General features: G+C 50.5%; 1 protein-coding gene across 3 annotated transcripts; it reads right to left on the reverse strand.

The window, feature by feature from the left end:
• Positions 1 to 1584: 1584 nt before the first annotated feature.
• On the reverse strand, positions 1585 to 19863 carry SRM (spermidine synthase). 3 transcript variants are annotated; one of them, XR_014786085.1, is made up of 9 exons: positions 19615 to 19863; positions 17560 to 17680; positions 15455 to 15547; positions 11338 to 11491; positions 10477 to 10560; positions 9587 to 9732; positions 7507 to 7629; positions 3018 to 5008; positions 1585 to 2873 (listed from the first exon to the last, which is right to left on the reverse strand). XR_014786085.1 is itself a non-coding variant. In XM_084822376.1 (8 exons), exons 1-8 carry the CDS (start codon positions 19761 to 19763, stop codon positions 4991 to 4993), a joined length of 888 nt encoding a protein of 295 aa, XP_084678502.1. In that variant the 5' UTR covers positions 19764 to 19863; the 3' UTR covers positions 1589 to 4990. The 3 variants fall into 3 exon arrangements, 2 of the variants coding, with proteins under 2 accessions (XP_084678502.1, XP_084678501.1); XM_084822376.1 differs by having other exon boundaries at positions 1589 to 5008; XM_084822375.1 differs by lacking the exons at positions 1585 to 2873; positions 3018 to 5008 and having other exon boundaries at positions 7361 to 7629.
• Between the last annotated feature and the right edge of the window lie 61 nt (positions 19864 to 19924).

Genomic DNA, 19924 nt, shown 5'->3' on the forward strand with positions numbered 1-19924 from the left:
TCACAAAGCAGGTGAGGTCCCCCAGGTTTATTTATTTGTGTTACATTCACTGTATATCCTGCCTTTTTTCCCCTCTTGCAAGGAACCTCAGGCGGTTTACATGATCCTCAGAAAGGTTATATCTAGCAGTCTACTACTATGGGAAGTCTTCTTCGGGTGCTCAAGTGGACATAACTCATAACAGTTTGTAACTCATACCAGTTTGCTAAGACTACTGTGTCTACAACTGGTTGTAGGACTACCCACACACTGGGAAGGGCGAGCTGAAACACCAGTTAATATCTCACTATTAACCCACAAATGCAATAGGCTATTTTGCCTTTACTGACCAGCAGACTGCTGGTAACTCAGAAACGTGAAACTTTTCCCCGTTTTCAGTCTTTGCAAATTGTTATAAATCATATGATTATTGGATATTTACTGATACTGTTGTGTTTGAAAAACTGTCTTTTTGATGCAATGGCTTTGAGGAATAGTTTAGTTTAACTGTACCGTCCAATAGCATAAACCGCAAAGAAGTATTAACTGGTCCAATGCACCTTTGTTTTGTTCTTGGCACTTGGTTTGTTTTGAATTTGTTACTGGGAACCTTGTCTTTGTTTTGTATGGTTTGCTCCTGAACCATTTTGTCTCATCATCTTCATTGGTGTAATGCCATTGCAAAATTAAAACCTGATCAAATAGGTGCCTCTTGTTTGGGTGATTATGGATAAGTAAGGAACTTCCCTGGCTCATGCCAAGATTTTAATCACAACTACAGCCAGCGTCCAAAGTCGACATGCGCAGAACGTTAAAACTGTTCCGTCTTGTTTTTTGCAGAATGTCAGGCGCCTTTTATTAGAATGTAAGAAGAGCCCTGCAGGATCAGACCAAGGGTCCATCTAGTCCAGCATTCTGTTCACACAGTGGCCAACCAGCTGCCCAGGGGAAACCCTCAAGCAGGACATGAGCACAACAGCACCCTCCCGCCCATGGTCCCCAGCACCTGGTGTACATAGGCTCACTGCCACTGATCCTGGAGGTAGCACAGAGCCGTCAGGACTAGGAGCCATTGATAGCCTTCTCCTCCAGGAATCTGTCTAATCCCCTTTTAAAGCCATCCAAATTGGTGGCCATCGCTATGTCTTGTCATAAATCCCGCAGTTTAATTCTGCACTATGTGAGGAAGTCCTTCCTTTTCTCTGTCCTGCATCTCCCGCCAATCAGCTTCATGGGATGACCCCCTTGGGTCCTAGTATTATGAGGGAGGGAGAAAAATGTCTCCCTATCCACATTCTCCACACCATGCATAATTTTGTAGACCTCTATCATATCTCCCCTTACCTTTTCTCCAAGCTAAACGATACCAGCTGTTCTAATCTTCCCTCATAGGGGAGTTTCTCCAGCCCCTCAATCATTTTGCTCCATTGTCTGCTCAGTGATGGAACTGGATTTATTTTCCCCTTCGGGAAAGCATACAAAAAAGTCCGCCACAATTTATGGAGCTTTTGCTGGCACATAACATTTTGCATATTTCTCTTAGCTCAGGGTACAATCAATGAGCAGAGTGCACAAAAAAAGATTGCTACACAGGAGATCAGACATGTATAAAACTTGTTGTTTTTTTTAATGGCGTTTATATTAGGTTCTTTCCAGCAACTTTCATTATTTTTGTATGACTGAATTTGTGTACAATTCCAGAAAGTAAAAAAAAAAAAAGTCCACAGGTTGGATTCATGGAAATCCAATGTAATTTGAATCAATTGCGGATTTCTCCAACATCCCTGCCTCCAGTCCGCCCGGAGCTGACCACAGGAAGATCACCAGCTGCAACACTAGCACAACCCAGCAGGTGGCAGTGCTGCACCTAGCTGACCCATCTAGGCCAAGACATCAATGCTCCATCCTTCCAGGCATGCTACACCACAGTGCCATCTAGTGGCCATTCAGACTTATGGCATGCGTCACTTTTAAAGGGCTACATAGGGAGAACATTGTCAAATGGGAGAGTTATTCTCAACCTGGGTTCTGGAGACTGGTTGGAATCTCGACTTCAACATTCCCTACAGTTCTTATTGTTCCTTTGTGGGTACAGTATCAGGTCTAAACTACTTTAAATATGCAGCAGATTTAGTAAATTTCCGGGGGGGGGGTGTGTGTTTGCGTATTTTAATTATCCCTTTGTCAAACAGAATATACACATCTAACATAGGAAGATGCCTTACACAGTCAGAGCCTTCGCCCAGTATTACCCACACTGGCTCTCCAGGGTTTCAGGCAGGATTCTTTCCTAGCCCTACCTGCAGATGCTGGGGATCGAACCTGGGACTTTCTGCATGGAAAGCAGAGGTTCTACTGCTGAGTTACAGCCCTTTCCTAAGTTTCTAGTCCTCGTGGTTCTGAATAAAGGGCTAACTTAAATAGGAACACTGGAAGCTGCCTTATATCGAAGCAGACCATTGGTCCAACTAGCCCAATACTGTTGACACTGACGGGCAGCAGCTGCTCTCCAGGGTTACAGGCAAGATCCTTTCCTAGCTGTACCTGGAGATACCAGGGATTGAACCGGGGACCCGCCGTGTGCAAAGCAGGTGCTTGGTCACTGAGCCACAGCCCCTTGCACTGGAGATGCCAGCCAGATCCAACCCGGCCTGTTTCTCCACGCAAAGCATCAAAGATGCCCAGATGCCAAGTCAGACCATAGCATAGCACCGTTCCACCTGCTTCGCATGCATGAAGTCCCAGGTCTGATCACCAGCATCTCCACTTTTAAAAAAGGGTTAAGTTGCAGGTGACAGGACAGATGGTCTCTCTGCCTGAGATGGTAATGGACAGTGTTGGGCTAAATGGAGCTGAAGGCAAAAGGAGTGGGCCAAAATACTAGCATACTGCAGCTTGAGGGCGCAATCCTATGCATGCTGAGACAGGAAAAAGTCCTATACTTCCCAGCATTCCCCAGCCAGCCATGCTGGCTGGGGAATGCTGAGAGTTGCAGGACTTTTTTCTGCCTCAGCATGCATAGGATTGCGCCCTCAAACCCTTGATGACAGTCACTAGTTTTAGGAGAGCTATTTCAACCTTTTAGAATTGGGGGGGCGGGGGGAGAAACTGCACAAAGGCTGGGAAACTTCCAAACGACTGGCAGTCAGGAAAGGGGGCAGTGCCAGAGAGAGGGCCAGATTTGGGCCCTGCCCCTGAGTTTGTGCACCCTGGATCCAGAGGGCCACAACTGCCCACAGACACAGACCAGACAACCACCGCTGAGATGCTCAGGATGTTGAGCTCTACACACATTCTTTGCCAAAGTCTAGTGTAAACAGAATAGACAAAACAAAAAAGGCTGTTTTTTTAATCCTCCTCTTGCATTTCTGAACATCCCTAGCCTAGCATGGCTGGCTGGCTGGGGAACATGGGAGTTGTAGTCCAACACACCCGGAGGGCACAAGGTTGAGGAAGGCCGCACCGTGGGAAAAGTAAATGCCCAGAACAGGAAATGCAAATTATTTTCTCTGCCTTCTCTGTCTCAGTCCCCCTGCCCCACCGAAGGCTGAGAGAGAACAATAAAGAGGCTTTGAATGTGCTGTTGACAATCGTGACTTAAAAGAGAAACCTCCCCCCACAGTCAACACTCCCTTCCGCCAAAACTGTGGGCACACCTTTCTCCCATCCCTGAGCAGAGTTAAGGTGATGTGGGCACAGGCTGCAATGAGGTGACTTCAGCACCTCTGCTATTTTTTTATTTTTAAATGAGGACATAGATAAATGTCATCTTGTAACCATATAGAAAATGCCCTAAGACATATTGCTAAGAGAGAGACACAGCGTGGGGCTGAGACCTGAAACGACGCTGGGCTTAAAAAGCTCAGTTCCGCTTGCTGCCTTGAATAAGCTGGTGGCATTTCTGTGGCTCAGGTATCCCCCGAACTCTGTCACCCGGGGGGGGGGCGGACGGACGGACGGACGGACGCTGTGTTGGCTTCTCAGCGGGGCTCAGAGGACTTTTAATATGTAATTAGTAATGCTCGGTGGGACAGTGGGTTCTAGCACCCACCCACCCCCAACCCCACCAGGAAGGACGCATGATTACAGCGACAATCTGGAAGCAGATGAGATGAAAGTGGCAAGATGCAAACCGTTCATTTGGCCACTGGCATGCATTAGTGCCCCTTAGGCAGTTGGAAGGAAAGGCATCGCCATCCGTAGAAAAGTGGGCGGCAGCAGGGGGAGCGATGCTTTTCCTCTTCCCTCTGCCCTTAACAAAAAAAAGTGTGTGTGTTTTTTTTAGTATACAGACAGGTTAGAGCTTCCCTCCGGACAAAATCCAGGAAGCTCCCCGACTGCTCAGAGGGTGCTAAGAAAAGGGCTCCCCGGAGCTACACTCCACCAGTTCAAATGCCGCAAGGGACGTTCCTGAGCGCCGATGGGCCCGTGTCCACTCCGCACTGGGGAGGGGTGTGTAGGCGAAGGGCGGCACTGGGAGGGGAGAGGGAGCTGCGCATCCAACGGAAAGTGGAGCAGAGCAGGGTAGGAAGGGTGTGGCAAACAGGGGCAGAAAAACCGAAAGGGGGTCCCAAGAAAACTCCCTCCCCTCCTCCATCAGCCGGTCCGTTGCATTATAGGGCAAAGCATCGAAGCAAGTGTCTGATCCCTCCCCACCTGGCTGAAGGGTGGTGGTGGTAGGATACGTTGTCAGTTATAAATACAGACGTTTGAGCGGGGTGGGGGGTTAAAAAGGAAAAAGGCAGATCTACGTTAAGATTCAGAGCCCTGGAAACAGCAGTTCAAGCGATGGGTCAGCAACCAGGCTTGTGGTTGGTTGTTTTTTTTGCAGTCTCGGCAGGGTGGGAAGCCGGAGTCTCCTCCTCCTCTTCTTCTTTAAAAAAAAACATTGTCAGGAATGTTTTGCTGGCGGGATGTTGCCAAGTCGCCTGCTGGAGGAAATCCACGATACTGACGTCACTTCAAAACCCCGGGGGCTCTGAGGCAAGGGGCAGCCCGCCTGACGGCATTTTCAGACAGTGCTCAGCGCCTAGAGGGGGAGAAGCAGAAAGGGAGGAATCAGGAGTCGAGCCGCCAAGAAAGGGAGGGAAAGATCCACAGCTGCTGGGAGCACGTTCGGGGCCAGACAAAATACAGGCACATTATCTAGGCGAAGATTTTCACACGTGTACGCACTTGCAGACTCCAACATCCCTTCCTTGGGGCTGGGGGAAGTCAAACGGGGTGGGGGAACTGCAGCCCTGCAGATGTTGTTGGACTACAGGTCCCATCAGCCACAGCCACTGGCCCTGCTGGAAGTTGGAAGCTGACAACAGCTGGAAGGCGTTAGGTTTGGGAAGGATGGTCAGCACCATAAATGCCTTTTATGTGAATCCAGGATGTAGCCGCATTCGGAAGAGCGTGTACCGCTCTGGTTGGCCCATGTCAAGGGAGGCATTGCAGAGATAGAAGAGTGTCGAAAATGGCTGAGCAAATCCCCCATAGGGAAAGCACGCAAAGACAAGGCCTTTTAATTTTAGAGAAAAGGCGACTGGTGTGTGTGTGTGTGTGTGTGCGCGCACGCGCGCGCACATGATAGAAGAGGGGGGCAGAATTTCAAGCCCAGAGACCAAATCCTGGCAGCTAAGAGCTTTAAGCGAAAATATGCTGGTGTTTTTGGCATGTTGGCCCTGCCCCTTTTGCCTCTGGCTCCACCCACCCTTGAAAGTGGCCTCTGAGAGCGTCATTGAAATGGGATTTGGCCCTGCGAAGAGGTTCTGCAGCCCTGAGATAGAGGTTTCTAAAATTATTCAAGGTGGGCCCCCAAAATACCAGCATCTTTGAGCTGAACCCTCTTCCTGCCAGTAACCCAGGCTGCAGAGAGGCATTTTGACCTTTCAGAATGGGGGAAAACAGTCCAGGATAAAGCAGTCAAACCAAAGTCTCGCCAAGGGGGAAAGGAAATAAAAAGGAGAAAACTTAGAAAATTCGGAAGGGGCTGCAGCTATTCCAAGCAACTTTGGAGCCATGTATCCAGTCCGAAGGCTGGAGGAAGGGCTGAGAACAACTTCAAAGCCAGAGAAAGGACATATTCAGAAGAGGCAAAACTCTTTGTTCTTTTTGCAGAGGAGGCAAAAGTACGCACAGATCCCAAAACCAGGGCAGGGAGTGTGTGTATGTGGGGGAAATGAAGTCATAAAACAAACGGGAAAATGAGCTCTACCAGCATGCGATCACATTTTGACCCACTCACATCCCTAAATGCTCCTGCTTTCTGATTGGCCTTCGATCACTTTCTCCCTGGTTGCCATCGGGGAAATTCAGTCCTGGATTGGTGAACTCAACGTTGTGGGGGCAGAAACCTGCAGAGACAGGTTTCCATTGCCTTAGGGCAGGGATGGGCGGAAAGCAGATCCCCAGATGTTTTGGCCTTCAACTCCCATCATTCCTCAGCATAGGCCATGCAAGCAGGGGCTTCTGGGAGTCGAAGTCCCAAACATCTGGAGTGCGACCGTCTGCCCAGCCCTGTTTGATGGGGTTGGGATGTTCCCAAGTCCTCTTGGGGGACCAATGTATGTGGTGAGGCCCATGAACGTCACTGGGAGCAGTGGGGAATAGGGAGTACCGCACTTTTAAAATTTATTATTACATTTATATCTTGTCTTTTGTCCTCTTGCAAGGAACCCGAGGTGGTTCACGTGGCCCTCCTCCTCCATTTTATCCTCACGGCAACCCTGTGAGGTAGCTTAGGCCGAGAGTCAGCGACTGGCCCAAAGTCACCCAGAGAGCTTCTGTGGCCAAGTGGGGACTAGAACCTGGCTCTCCCGTGTCCCAGCCCAACATTCTCACCACTACCACCGCACTGGCTCTTAGCTTTGCATCTTCTTCCACACCGGCTCATCGTCTTCGCTCCAGCTTTCCACTTGGTTGACGTTTGTGTTTTTTGCCTCTCTCACACTTAGGCCCACACTGGCGTCCTGTGCTGGACTGAGCAGATGCCCATGGCGATCAACACTAGGCAGCAAGAGGCCAGGCAGCAGGGCGGCAAGGAGTCAAGGCAGGAGTTTCAGCCCCAAGGAGAGTTCCTAGTGAGTAACTTGCTCCCACAAGGGCTGGGGCCAGACTGAAGCCTTCTATGCTACAGCTCCAGATCCACCCCTTCCTTAAGAGCGGAACCCTTAAAGGGACCGGCCCCTGGCCTGTAGCCTAGCCCTCCTCCGCCTCTCCAAGAGCTCATGCCTGGCACGCTGCCGGCCTTGGCACACCGGCTCCCTGGACCGTGGGGCTCCTGTCGATGAGGGCGTCGGTCCGGTGCTGGGGCTAGGCTCAGGGGTCTCTGGAGGTCCTGCAGTGGTGCTCAAGCCTGGAGTTTCCTCTGTTGGCACCACCGGACCTTTGGCTTCAGAGTCCATGTCACTGCTGGACTCCCGGGCCATGACAACCAGCCCTCAAAGATTCCCCCGTTGAGGGGATCCACGCAGGAGGCCTCCGCACCTAAGGCTTAGGGAAAGGGAAAAATAGCACCATGTAAGGCCCTCCCTTTGTTACCTTTCGTGCAAATTCCGGCAGGACGAAAGCAGCCCGGTGGATGTCCGCGTTGTAATACTTGAGGCTCATGCTGTCCACTTGTCCTGGGGAAAGCGGTTGGACGGGCTCTCTGAAATTAGTGTTCTGGGGGAGGAGGATGAAAGCAAAAATGAATCCTGCTTCATTTCTTTTCATTCTCATTTTCTCTCATTTCTTACCTTTCTATACTGGCCAACAGCTGAACCTCTCTGGGTGGTTTACAAAGATTACAAACTTAAAAATACATTATAAAAATCATTGACACACAAACATATAAACAGACAGCACCAACAGAGACACACATATATCTAAAACAATTTGAAACAATTATCAATAAGACAAATCCAGGAACTGATTGAAACCTCATCATAGGCTGCCAAATGCCTGAGAGAAGAGGAAGGTCTTCACCTGGTGCCAAAAAAATAACAATGGTGGTGCCAGGTGGGCCTCACCAGGGAGATCATTCCAGAATGGGGAGGCCACCACTGAGAAGGCCATCTCCCTTGTTGCCACCTTCCAAGCCTCCCTTAGAGGAGGCACCTGGAGGAGGGCCTCAGATGATGAAGGTCGTGCACGGGTAGGTTCATGCTGGGAGAGGCGCTCTGCCAGGTACTGCAGTCCCGAGCCACGTAAAGTCTTTATAAATCAAAACCAGCACCTTGCATCGGGCTCAGAAACGTACAAGCAGCCAGTGCAAGTGGGCTGGAATTGGTGTTAGATGTTTGCACCACCTTGGCCCTGTTCTCAATCTGGCTGCTGCATTTTGCACGCACTGCAGCTTCTGAACTGTCTTCAAGGGTAGCCCCTTGTGGAGCGCATTGCAGTAGTCTAACGGTGGTTTCCAGAGCATAGACAAATGAAGCCAGGTTATCCCTGTGCACATCAGGGCATAGCTGGGCCGCCAACCAAAGTTGGCAGGAGGCACTCCGTGTCACTGAAGCCACCTGAGCCTCAAATGGCAGAGATGGTTCCAGGAGAACCCCCAAGCTACAACCCGGCTCCTTCAGGGGGAACGCAACCGCATCCAGAACAAGTTGAGCACCCCCCATCCGGTCAGAAGAACCACCCAGTAACAGCTTACTGACTCCTCTACAGCTGCAAAGGACGGTGGGCTTCCCTCCTCCCAGCAGATGCACTGCAAACTGTTAAGGCACTGAAGGCTGACCAGAGGTGTAGCAGAACCAGGCCTCACAGGGATGCAGTACTGAAATGTTTTTATTAGCAGGGACACTGACATCACGTGCCACCCCCTCAGACTTCCCTGTTTCCTCTGAGCTTAGCTGCAATCCTCACAGTAGCTGCGGGGCAAATGAATTTTCCCAACAACAACAGATCGTTCCCTGTTGTCACGCAACATATTTTGGGGATGGCTTGGCCTTGAATGGGCGATGGAGACCCATTCGCTTGACAAAACACCTGCTCCAGGCAGAGGTGACAACGGCTAGAGCTGGCTTGAACCTGGGACCGTCTGCGTGCAAAGCAACTGCTGTACCATCAAGGCATGGCCGCTCCCATGTATAGTATTTAGTAACATCTGAAGCTGTCCTATAACGGTCCGTCTAGCCCCGTGTTGTCAACAGCAGCAGCTCTCCAGGGTTTCAGATAGGAGTCTTCTTCCCAGCCCTACCTGGAGATGCCAGGGATCGAACCTGCAACCTCCTGCACACAAAACAAGGGCTCTACCACTGAGCTATCTCCATTCTTCCTCCAATCACCTATGCCACAGAGACAAGGAAACACGGAAATGCACGCAGAGAAAGACACAGACAAACACGCAGAGACAGAAACATGCAGAGAAACGCAGAGACATGCAGAAACACAGATACACAAACAGACACACAGAGGCCGAGAGGGAGACAGAAACACAGATACACAAACAGACACACAGAGACTGAGAGGGAGACAGAAACACAGATACAGAAACAGACACACACAGGCCGAGAGGGAGACAGAAACACAGATACAGAAACAGACAGACGTACACACACAGAAACACACACAGAGGAAGGTGCACACACAGACACAGAAATACACAAAGACAGGAGAATCTCTGGGTCCTTACTGGGTTCTTGCTGCACAGCATAAAGCCGATCTGCCCGCTCGGGTACGTCGGGATGGTGCAGTAGGCATACTCCACCACAGGGAACAAAGACTTGCAGAACTGGCGCATTTCCTTAATGAGGTCGAGGTGCAACCACTGGCATTCGCCTAGCCAAGACACAATTTGGAGGGGGAGGTTAGCAAATTTCTCAGGGGTGGGGAAAGAAAGAGGCCATGCTTCTCAATGCGGTCCAGGCGCTGGGGCTCCTCACCTCTTGAGCGCTAGGAGACAAGGTTAGAATCACAGAATTTCTAGAGTTTGGGAGGGATCTTGGAGCTCAACTAGCCTGACCGCGGCTCAGTGTCAGAATCTCGTAGCTACAGCATTGATGACAGATCGCAGTCCAGCCTCTGCTTAAAAAACTTCAGCACAGGAAAGCCCACTAGCTGAGAAGGCAGTTTCTTCTAGGGTCGAACAGCTCTTACCATTAGGAAGTTTCTCCTAACGTTCAACCGAAATCTGCTTCCCTGCCAATTCTGCCCGTCGATTCTAGTCCCGCCCTTGGGAGCAACAGAGAAGAAGCCCGCTACATCTTCTGCATGCCAGCCTTTCAGAAATTTCAGAAACCGCTATTGTCTTCTCTTCACTAGGCTAAAAATACCTAGAAATTCCAACCGTTCCTCACAGGACTTGGGTTTCCAGATCCCTTTACCATCCTGGCTTTCAAAGAACTAAATTTGGGCTGGACCACCAAATGCCCAGGAAGGGAGGCTGTTTGCCAAGAAGGCTCAACGCCCTAGTGTTCCTTGCTGTGATGCTAGACCAGGGATGTTGAACCTCTGGCCTGTGGCTCCCAATCTGGCCCGCCCATAGTCCCCAGAGAGCCACGCTCAATTTTGGCCAATTCTCACCTTGGCAGCAGAGAATTCCATCTTCCCGCAGAGCTGTTTTCATCAGTTGGTAGTAGGACTCTTTGAACAGGCTTTCTGCAGGACCTGGAGAGGCAGGGGTATTCCAGTAGTTAATCAGAGAGAAATGGAAGAGAGATGCAATTGAGCTTAAGGACAACAAAACATGATTAAAACCTCATTAGACATCAACAAACCCAAACCAGATCTGGGCCGCTTGCAACGGTGCGAATTTAGCTTAACTGCGTGAGTTACAAATAACAACAAAACACCCGTTAATGGCTCTGTCTTACACAGAGCTACCAAGTGTAGCTCACTAACCTTTGATCGGTCCACCTTTCCCTAAAAATAATTGCCTCAAACTTTAGCTAACTACTGAGCATCAGAAGGGACAAGCACCTCTTCCAGCATGAATCTACTCATACACAATTGGTCATCTGAGGCCTTTCTCCAAGACAGGAGAGGTCTTATTGGTGGTGGCTCCCAATTATGGAACATTGTCCCCAGTGAGGTCCACCAGGCACCAACACTGCCATCCATTTGGTGCCAGGTTGAGACTCTCCTCTACTCCCAGGCATTTGACATCATATGGTAAGGTTTTAACCGGTCCTGGGATCTATGTTGTTCACTGTTTTGCATTGTTTGTGTATGTGTATGGTTTTAATATTATGTTTCATGTTGTATTTTTAAGGGTTTAATCTTTTGTAAACCGCCCAGAGATCTTTGGCTATGGAGCGGTAATAATAACAATAACAACAAAGAGTATTTTGATTTTCAAGAAATGGCACAAGGCACTAATATATATGCGAGTCCGGTAATCGAAGCAGGTTCCTCCGCCAGGCCGGGTCTGCTCTCAGAACTCACCCATGGGGTCAGAAGAGTCTGTGATGATGATGTCAAACGCCTCTTGGTTCTGCTTCATGAATTCAAAGCCGTCCCCGACGTGTAAGGTGAGTTTGGGGCTGGAGTATCCCACGGCCATTCCTGGGAGGTATTTCTTCGATGCTTGGATCACGTCCTGCAACATTTTATTCGTTCGCTTATTTCGCATCACCGGGTGGCAGCCATTCCCTCAGGTTGCCTACACTGTGTCCGTCCCAGCTGATCGTTCTAAGAGTGGCCACTTTACAAACCGGCCCTGGATTTTGCTTGTTTTCCTCCTCCCTCCCTCCCGCTCCTCTTTTCCTTCTGTGCTGTGTCTTTTAAGCCTGAGGCCAGGGATTGTCTCGGTTTCTTAAAAAATCAATTGTAAGACACTCTGGGAGCCATTTCGGTGGAAGAGTGGAGCACATGAACACGTAAAGCCACCCTGAACCGCTCTGAGAGCTTTTTTTCTTGAAAAGTGGGATACAAAGATTCTAAAGAAACGAACACATTTCAGTAAAGTTGGTGCCAGGCTCAGCAGGCTGTCTTATGTACATCTCTTGCCCTCAAACAAAGGAGCAGAGTTCCTCACCTTATGCCTGATTGCCTACATAGTTCCTGGTTGTGCCAGAGAGCGACCTCTCCCTGGAAGCAGGATCTGCTCCCGAAAGTCAAATTTGTGGAAAGGACCAGACAATGTCCAGAGCACAGCGGTTTCTGCAGTCACACAGCCCTTCCCTGGAACATCCAATCTGATGCCAGTTGACATCCGCAGAAGAAGGGGCGTGATGCAGTCACCCCTCCCTCTCTTCAGGGGCAGTTCTCACCACTTTGGCTTCAGCAAAGAGCTACCTCTATCCCCCTTCCTTAGGGGAGGGTTGTAAATCGAGTTAGCCCACTGGTCCTTTCCTTAAAAGATTCTAGTCCTCAAGGTTCTAAATAAAGGGCTGATTTAAGTAGGAACATTGAGAGCTGCCTTACCAAGTCATACCTTTGGTCCATCTAGTCCAGTATTGTTGACACTGACTGGCAGGGCTCTGCAGGGTTTCAGGATGGATTCCTTCCTAGCCCTACCTGGAGAAGCTAAAGATTAAACCTGGGACCCTGTGCATGCAAAGGCCTCTGCTACTGAGCTCCAGCCCTTCCATAGCTCAGTGGCAGAGCCCCTGCTTTGCATGCAAAAGGTCCCAGGTTCAATCCCCGGCATCACCCGGTTAAGTGCAGCAGCCTGAATGGCAGCTGCCAGTCAAATCAGAGCAGCCGTCCTGAGCCAGGCACTCCCAAAACCTGTTGGACTGAAACTCTAACCATCCTCACCAACACCAGGTGAGGAAGGCTGGAGAATATTGCCTTGGACTAACTGACTTGGGCCCATTGGTACTTCCTTTTTTATGTGGATAGTACCGTTTTGGCTACGTCAGGATCCCCTCTCTAATAAAGAGCTTGCTTTTAATACATAGGAGGGGGGACAACTTTGGGGGGGTATCCAGGAGCCAATTCCACCTTGACCCCCTGCGGGTCTTTTATTATTACATTTATTACGGCGATTTCCTGCTTTTTTCCTTCTTGCAAGGAACCCAAGGCGGCGAACATGGACCTCCTCCTCTCCATTTTATCCTCACAACAGCCCTGTAGGTTAGCCTGAGCGTCAGTGACTGGCCTGAAGTCCCCCAGTGAGCTTCATGGCTGAGTGGGGACTACAACCCAGACCCAGTTCAATGCTCTAACCACTACACCACAGTGGCTCTCTGGGCTGCACTGCTCTGGCCAACAAGAAAAAGTTGGCGGCGGGGGAGAAGTCACATTCTAAACCATTCTATCCGCCACAAAGGCAGAGAACAGGCAAATTTTGCTTGAAAACAAGCTCAGTGTGTCCATACACGCTAAGCCTCCGTATCGGTCGACTGCCAAGTCCCCCCAACACCGCTGAGGCCCTCCACCCCTTTTTCTGGGAAAAAATAAATAAATATATAGGGAAAATGGGGTGGCATCAGCTACCTACCTCCGATATAGATGAGGATGATGATATCACCAACTAAAATAAAACAACTAAACTAAACTAAATTAAACTGAACTAAACACACCCTTGACCTCAACGGTTCAAAGTTTTTGCTAGAAACTGGCTTGCTTCTTCCTCCCCCTATCCCCTCGGGCATTGGTAGACTGAAATCTGGTACATTTCAGGGCCCTCTGATGGAGGAATCTGCCATCCACCCATCCCTGCCCTCGGGCCAATTTCTCAACTGGCACCATCTTTGGTGAGGGACATCCAGTTCCAAGCCCAGCCCTTGTCCTCCAGCTGTGTGCGAAACACCGAGTCATCTTCCTGTCCTCTGGGCACGAAAACGCTTCATTTCCTCCTCCGCCCAGCCTTGGCAGGCTTTTGCAAAAAACCTCAGCTTCGCGTGGTGCGGATTCGATCCGAGGCTACGGCGGCGGCTCCCTAAGCGTGTCGGATGAGAAGGGCTCGTGTGCGTGTCACAAAATTCACACCCACACACACGAGAAAAGGCACCTACACTCCCACCAAGGAACACCCAGCAGGAAATCCAAACGGGTGCAGGAGACAAATTTATGAGAACAAACAAGAACTGCAAAAAAGTGTTGCAGTATATCCTCACCCCTTCAGAGGATTCCAGCCAGCCATGCCCTCCTCTCAGGGTACCATAGCTGGTGCCCTCCAGATGTTTTGGGCTACAACTCCCAGCATTCCTGAGCATTATTGGCTCTACTGCCTGGGGACGATGGGAGTTCAAGTCCACAACATCTGAAGGGCACCAGGCTGTGGAAGCCTGCTATAAGCTCTACCTGGCTCAAGCTGACTCACTCTTCTCTGACTGCCTCTATTTTTCATTTTCTTTAATGACTCAGGCTCAATATTCCGTTGTTCCTGGAAACGCACATATACGTGCTGCATATTTTTTCAGTCTGGGTTTTTTGTGGGGTGGGGAGAGCCAGTGTGGTGTAACGGTTAGAGTGTTCGACCCACATTCTAGTCCCCACCCGGCCATGAAGCTCACTGGGTGACTTTGGGCCAGTCACTGACTCGCAGCCTCACCTACCTCACAGGGTTGTTGTGAGAATAAAATGGAGAGGAGGAGGACAATGTCAGCCACCTTGGGTTCCTTGCAAGAGGAAAAAAGCCGGGACAGAAATGTGACAAATAATTAATAAATAATACATATTCCCTTTTTTTAGCTTGTGGTATTTCTGGATCTCTCAGATTTCACCCACATGTGCCAGTCTCTCCTTCTCGTTTGTCAGTGACCCTGTTTTGGCTCTAGTGCTGTTGTCCTGCAGCCACAGAGTTTTGTCTTATTTCATTTCATTTGTTTTTTATTTATTTCATTTCTATAGCGCCCAACAGCCGGAGCTCTCTGGGCGGTTCACAAAAATTAAAACCAGAGAGCGCAGCATAAAACAATACAAAATATGACAGCTTAAAACGGCAATATAACAGTACAACCAGAATAAAACCTAGCATTAAAACCTGGTATGAGAGCGAGTGACAAATGCATAGACCCCCGCTGACACATTCCGAAGACTGGACTCTTTGGCAAGAGACAAGAAACAGTCAGTCTCTCTCTCAAGTAGTAATAATGATGGTGATAATATTTTGGTTGTTATTTTATTGCTGTTTTGGGTTTCTTTTTATGAGTGTAAGCTGCCCCGAGATCACCCACCAGTTAGGCAGTATGTACATTTTATATATAAATACATCACCATGCTGCAAGCCACACAAATACTCATTTAGGGTGTAATCCTATGCAAGTTTAGACAGGAAAAAAGTCCTACAACTGCCAGCATCCCTCCAGTCAACTATGCTGGGAATTGTAGGATTTTTTTTCCTGTCTAAATATGCACAGGATTGCATCCGTAAGAATTAATAATAATAGTAATAATAATAATCACCCAGAAACCACAGTCTCATTGCCGGGCAAAAGGGAGAGAGAGACACAGGGAAAGAATATTAATTGGGCTTGTCTACAGGGGCAAGGAAGATGTCTTTCCAGTTGTTCTGTGACCTCATTGATGGAACACACTGGTGTCTTTTTGAATATAACAGCAAAGAAGGCTTCTGGTTTTAATCCAGAATACACACACACACGGGACGTACCTCGTCGATTTCGCACTGTATTACCGACTCGACCGTGGGATGCTTCACCACTTCTCTCAAGACACCCCCATCGCCCCCACCAATAATGAGCACCTGAAGAAAGAGAAGAATGCGCATTAAGAAAAATTATTTGTCTATTTATTTTGAAGTGTTTATAACCCCCCCCCCCCCTTCAGTCAGGACGGTTCAGAGATCAGTAAGATCACAGTCCCCTGTGCCCTCAACGCTGGCGATCTAAAAAAGAAAAAAGACACGACATTGAAGGAAAAAGGGATGCAGAGGGGAAAGGAAAAGCCAAGCACCACGTCTTAATATTGTATGGTCCTCATAAGGATCAGCTGGGATAGAAACGGGCTGCTTGCTCATGGGTCAAAAAAGCACCCCCCCCAAAGCATCCTCAAAATAGCCTCATGAGCCGACTTTCCTCAAAATGCCTGTAAGGCAGCTTGGTCTTACAGACTGGGGGTGGGCAGCCCTTTCGCCAGAGAATGCCTTCCTCCACCCTGGGACAAACTAGCAATGTCCTTAAGGGTGCAATCCTATGCATGTTTGGGCAGAGAAAAGACCTGTCTGGCTGGGGCATGCTGGGAGTTGTAGGACTTTTTTCTGTCTGGCTGGGGAATGCTGGGAGTTGTAGGCCTTTTCCTCTATCTAAGCATGCACAGGATTGTGCCCTAAACCTATGAGGTGTAAGATACACAAGCACTCATCAAGCCTTTCCCTGACTTTTTCTGCTTTACGAATTTAGCTGAGTTGCCAATATATTTTCCTCATGAGGACTAGATGCGTGCGTATTTATTTCAGAATCCTATGTTGGCACTAGGATGCTACCTTCAGAGCAATTGAAGACCCAGATGTGGCCACCAGACTCCTCAGATGTGAAGTAATACGTCTTGAAAAAAAAAGCAAGCCGCCTCATCTTTCCAGGGTGAAAAGAGAAGGAACAACCACTTAAGCCAGGCAGAGCAGAAAGCCCCATCCAGAGGGCCAGTGTTGCATAGGGTTAGAGCACTGGACTGGGACTCGGGAGATCCGGATTCTAGTCCCCACTCAGCCATGAAACTCACCGGGTGATTTTGGGCCAGTCACTGACTCTCAGCCCGGCCTACCTCACTGGGTTGTTGTGAGAATAAAATGGAGAGGAGGAGGGCCAGGTAAGCCACCTTGGATTCCTTGCAAGGTGGGATACAAATGTAGTGATAAATTAATTAATTAATTAATTAATAAGTATTCTACCTTCAAAGCATCTCTGCATGAGTCGCTAAGAGCCACACACAGAGAGAACATTCTCTCCCTCTCATGGGGTGTCCTCTCCTCGAGTGCAATTGATGGGTGGGAGATTGGAGGGAGACAAAAGAAAACACAAAGGCTGCAGTTCAATGGCAGAGCCCCTGATTTGCATGCAGAAGGTCCCGGGTTCAATTTCCAGCATCTCCAGGACGGCTTAGGAAAAAATCCTGCCTGAAACCCTGGAGAGCTGCTGCTGCCAGTCAGTGTCGACAATACTGGGCTAGATTGACTAAAGGATTGACTCTTATACGAAAACATCTTTCTACATCCCTGCAACTTTAACACAATATTCACGCTTCTAGTCCTCATGAGGGGGAAATATATATATATATATATATATATATATAGGCAGGCTCAACTGAATTCTTACAGCAGAAAAACATTAGGGGTAGCCTTAATTTTTATTAGCTGGCTCGAGTGCCATTGTTTGGCAGAAAGGCAGGGTACAGATTTAAAACGTGAAGAATAAACAGAAGAATAAATACGGTATACGTTTGCAGAATTCATTACCACAAGGTACGGTAACAGCTGCTGAGCGGAGATACCTTTGAAAGGGGGTTGAGCAAATTTACCGCCAAGGAGAGGTCTTTTACTAGCGACGAAGGCTACTTGGTCTCTCAGAGGCAGTGTTGCCAGGGAGCAATAGTGTCCTGAGGGCGCTATCACTTCCAGGCTTGAGGGCTTCCATGCAGCATATGGGCTGACCCTTGGCGGGGACAGGATAAGGGGTGAGATGGCTCTTTTGTTCGATCCAGCAAGGCTCTTCTTATGATGGGGTGGGGTGTTCCCTGGGACAGTGACACAGTGAGGCTCACCTTCCGTGGATTTGGGTGGCTGCACAGGGGCAGGTTGGCAATCATTTCCTGGTAGGAAAACTCATCCCTCTCTGTACACTGTATAACACCATCGAGGACCAAAACGTTCCCGTAGGTTTTGCTGCAGGAGAGAGAGGCAGAAAAGGGAAACGATAAGGATGGAGGGAGGCAGGGGCAGCCAGCCTGCAAAAGAAGCCTTCCAGCTTCAACTCCACATTCATGCTTCCAGTCCTTATGAGGAAAATATACGGGCAGGCTCAGCTAAATTCCCAAATCAAAAAAAGGCCCTTAACAATCTCCCCCCACCTCTCCCAACTGCGTCCACACCTCCCCCAACTGCCTCAAAAATCTAAGTACGCATAACTGCATTGGCTCCAGTTAATTCATTGCTTCTCAAAACATTCCCGCCCTTTTGCTTGCGTCTCCCGCTGTCCAGCTTTAGACTGGAATTTCCTTGGGGCACGAACCTGATTTTTAAAAATCATGATTACACATGGGACCTCACCTCCTGGCAGGAACGTTCAGTGTTCCTATCAGCAAAGCATCCTCTCCTTTAGGTTATTATAATGCAGGGGTAGGTAACCTATGCCCCCCAGGTGTTTTGGACAGGGTGGCCAGTGGTCAGGGGTTATGGGAGTTGCAGTATATGGAGATCAAGGTGGGTATTCCATCACCACTTTGTTTTTCTGCCCCCCAACTAATGCTCAGCATGCCATTGGTACCGATCACACATTGATGTCCTTCGGCTGTTTTTTGCCTCCTTTACTTTGTTTTTCGTATTTCTACAAACCTGGGATTTGTCCCCCCAGCCCCAGCATGCTGATAACCCCCTCTTGTGTCTCAGTCAGAAGCCCCACTTTGGCTCCATTCCTATTGGCACTCACCACCCAAGATTGGTATTAGCGGGAGCTATTATGTAATAAAACACCCCGGGCATCCCCCCATTTTCTTTTCAAAAGGAATTATTTGGGGGCAGGAAAAAAAAAGTATAACGGGAAGGAGAATTTAGACATCCTTGGAGGTTAATGGCCATAGCTCTGTGCCTGAACACACACTTTGAACCCAAGAGGTTCATTTCCAGATAAAAAGCATCTCAGCATATGAAAGACCTTTTGCCAAGTAGACCTTGTAGAAAATCCTGGGCTGGATAGGCGTAGGAAACTGCCATCTGCCAGCTCAGACGAATGGTCCATTTAGCCCAACACCGTCTATGCCGGTCTTTCCTATCACCTGCTACTTAACCCTTTATAAAAACTGGTGATGCCGGCGATCGAGCCTGGGACCTTCTCCACGCAAAGCAGGTGCAACGCCGCTATGCTGTGGTCTGACCTGGCACACCGGCGTGCTTTGCGCGGGGAGACGGGCAGGTTTGATCTTGCCGGCATCTCCAGTTCAAGGGGCTGCAGCTCAGCGACCAAGCACCTCCTCTGCACACGGCGGGTCCCCGGCTCCATCCCCAGGGAGGGCTAGGAAGGAACCCTGCCTGAAACGCAGGAGAGCCGCTGCTGCCGGCCGGTGTGGGCGGCACCGGGCTAGACGGCCCTTCGGTACAAGGCAGCTTCCGACGTTCCCAGGAGCGCGGCGCGCGTCTGCGCGTGCCAGGTGACGGGGCCGAACAGGGCGCGAAGGAACCGCGCCTTCGCCCCTCGGAAGCATCTCCTCGGCCCGCTCGAGCCCAAAGCCGGGCTAGAGGCGCGGCTGCAGCGCACGCGGGGGCCGCGGCTCGGCGGCAGAGCCCCCGCGCGGCGCCCCCAGGGCCCCAGGCTCGCTCTCCGCGTCGCGCTCGGGGAAATCCCCGCCCGCAACCCTGGAGGGCCGCCGCTGCTGCCCGCCCGCCCGCCAGCGCTGGCCATGCGGGGCTGGCCGCGCCAAGGGTGCCCAAGCTGGCGGCGCCCCGGGAGAGGCCCGCTCGGGGCCGGGGGGCGCTCCCTCCGGGCAAGGGCCGAGCCCCGCTCGCGCCCCCGCGCCGGACACGCGTCTCCCGCTCCCCACGTGCCGAAGGCCCGCGCTCGCCGGCTCTGACAGGCGCGGGCCCCGCGCGCGCCGCCGCCCCACCTCTTGAAGACGAGGATCTCCTGGAAGGGCGAGCGCCGGTGATGCAGCACGTCCTCCACCTGCAGGGACAGCGCCTGGCCGGGCCACAGGCTGCACGTCTCGCGGAACCAGCCTCCCTGCACGGCGGCGGCGGCCGGGGCGGGCTCCATGGCCGGCCGGGCGCGGGACCGCGGCGCCGCGCCTGCCCGCCGCCGCGATCGCGCCTGGCGCAGCCTGCGGGGCCGCCCGGGCACGCCGCAGCCCGACCGCGGCCTCGGCTTGGCGGGGGGCGCCTGCTCGCGGAAGCGCGGCTCCCATTGGCGGGGGCAGC

Source organism: Heloderma suspectum, chromosome 15 (genome assembly GCF_057233095.1).
Source record: "Heloderma suspectum isolate Gila_16-S chromosome 15, 16-S_ref, whole genome shotgun sequence".
Lineage (NCBI taxonomy): Eukaryota > Metazoa > Chordata > Lepidosauria > Squamata > Helodermatidae > Heloderma > Heloderma suspectum.

Coding starts and splice junctions, on each gene's coding strand:
- SRM (XM_084822375.1), bottom strand. CDS start 19,763: ATGGAGCCCGCCCCGGCCGCCGCCGCCGTGCAGGGAGGCTGGTTCCGC. Junction 9,733..10,476: donor TGGAATTCTCTGCTGCCAAG/GTGAGAATTGGC, acceptor TGTCTTGGCTAG/GCGAATGCCAGTGGTTGCAC. Junction 7,630..9,586: donor TGCTGTGCAGCAAGAACCCA/GTAAGGACCCAG, acceptor CTCCTCCCCCAG/AACACTAATTTCAGAGAGCC.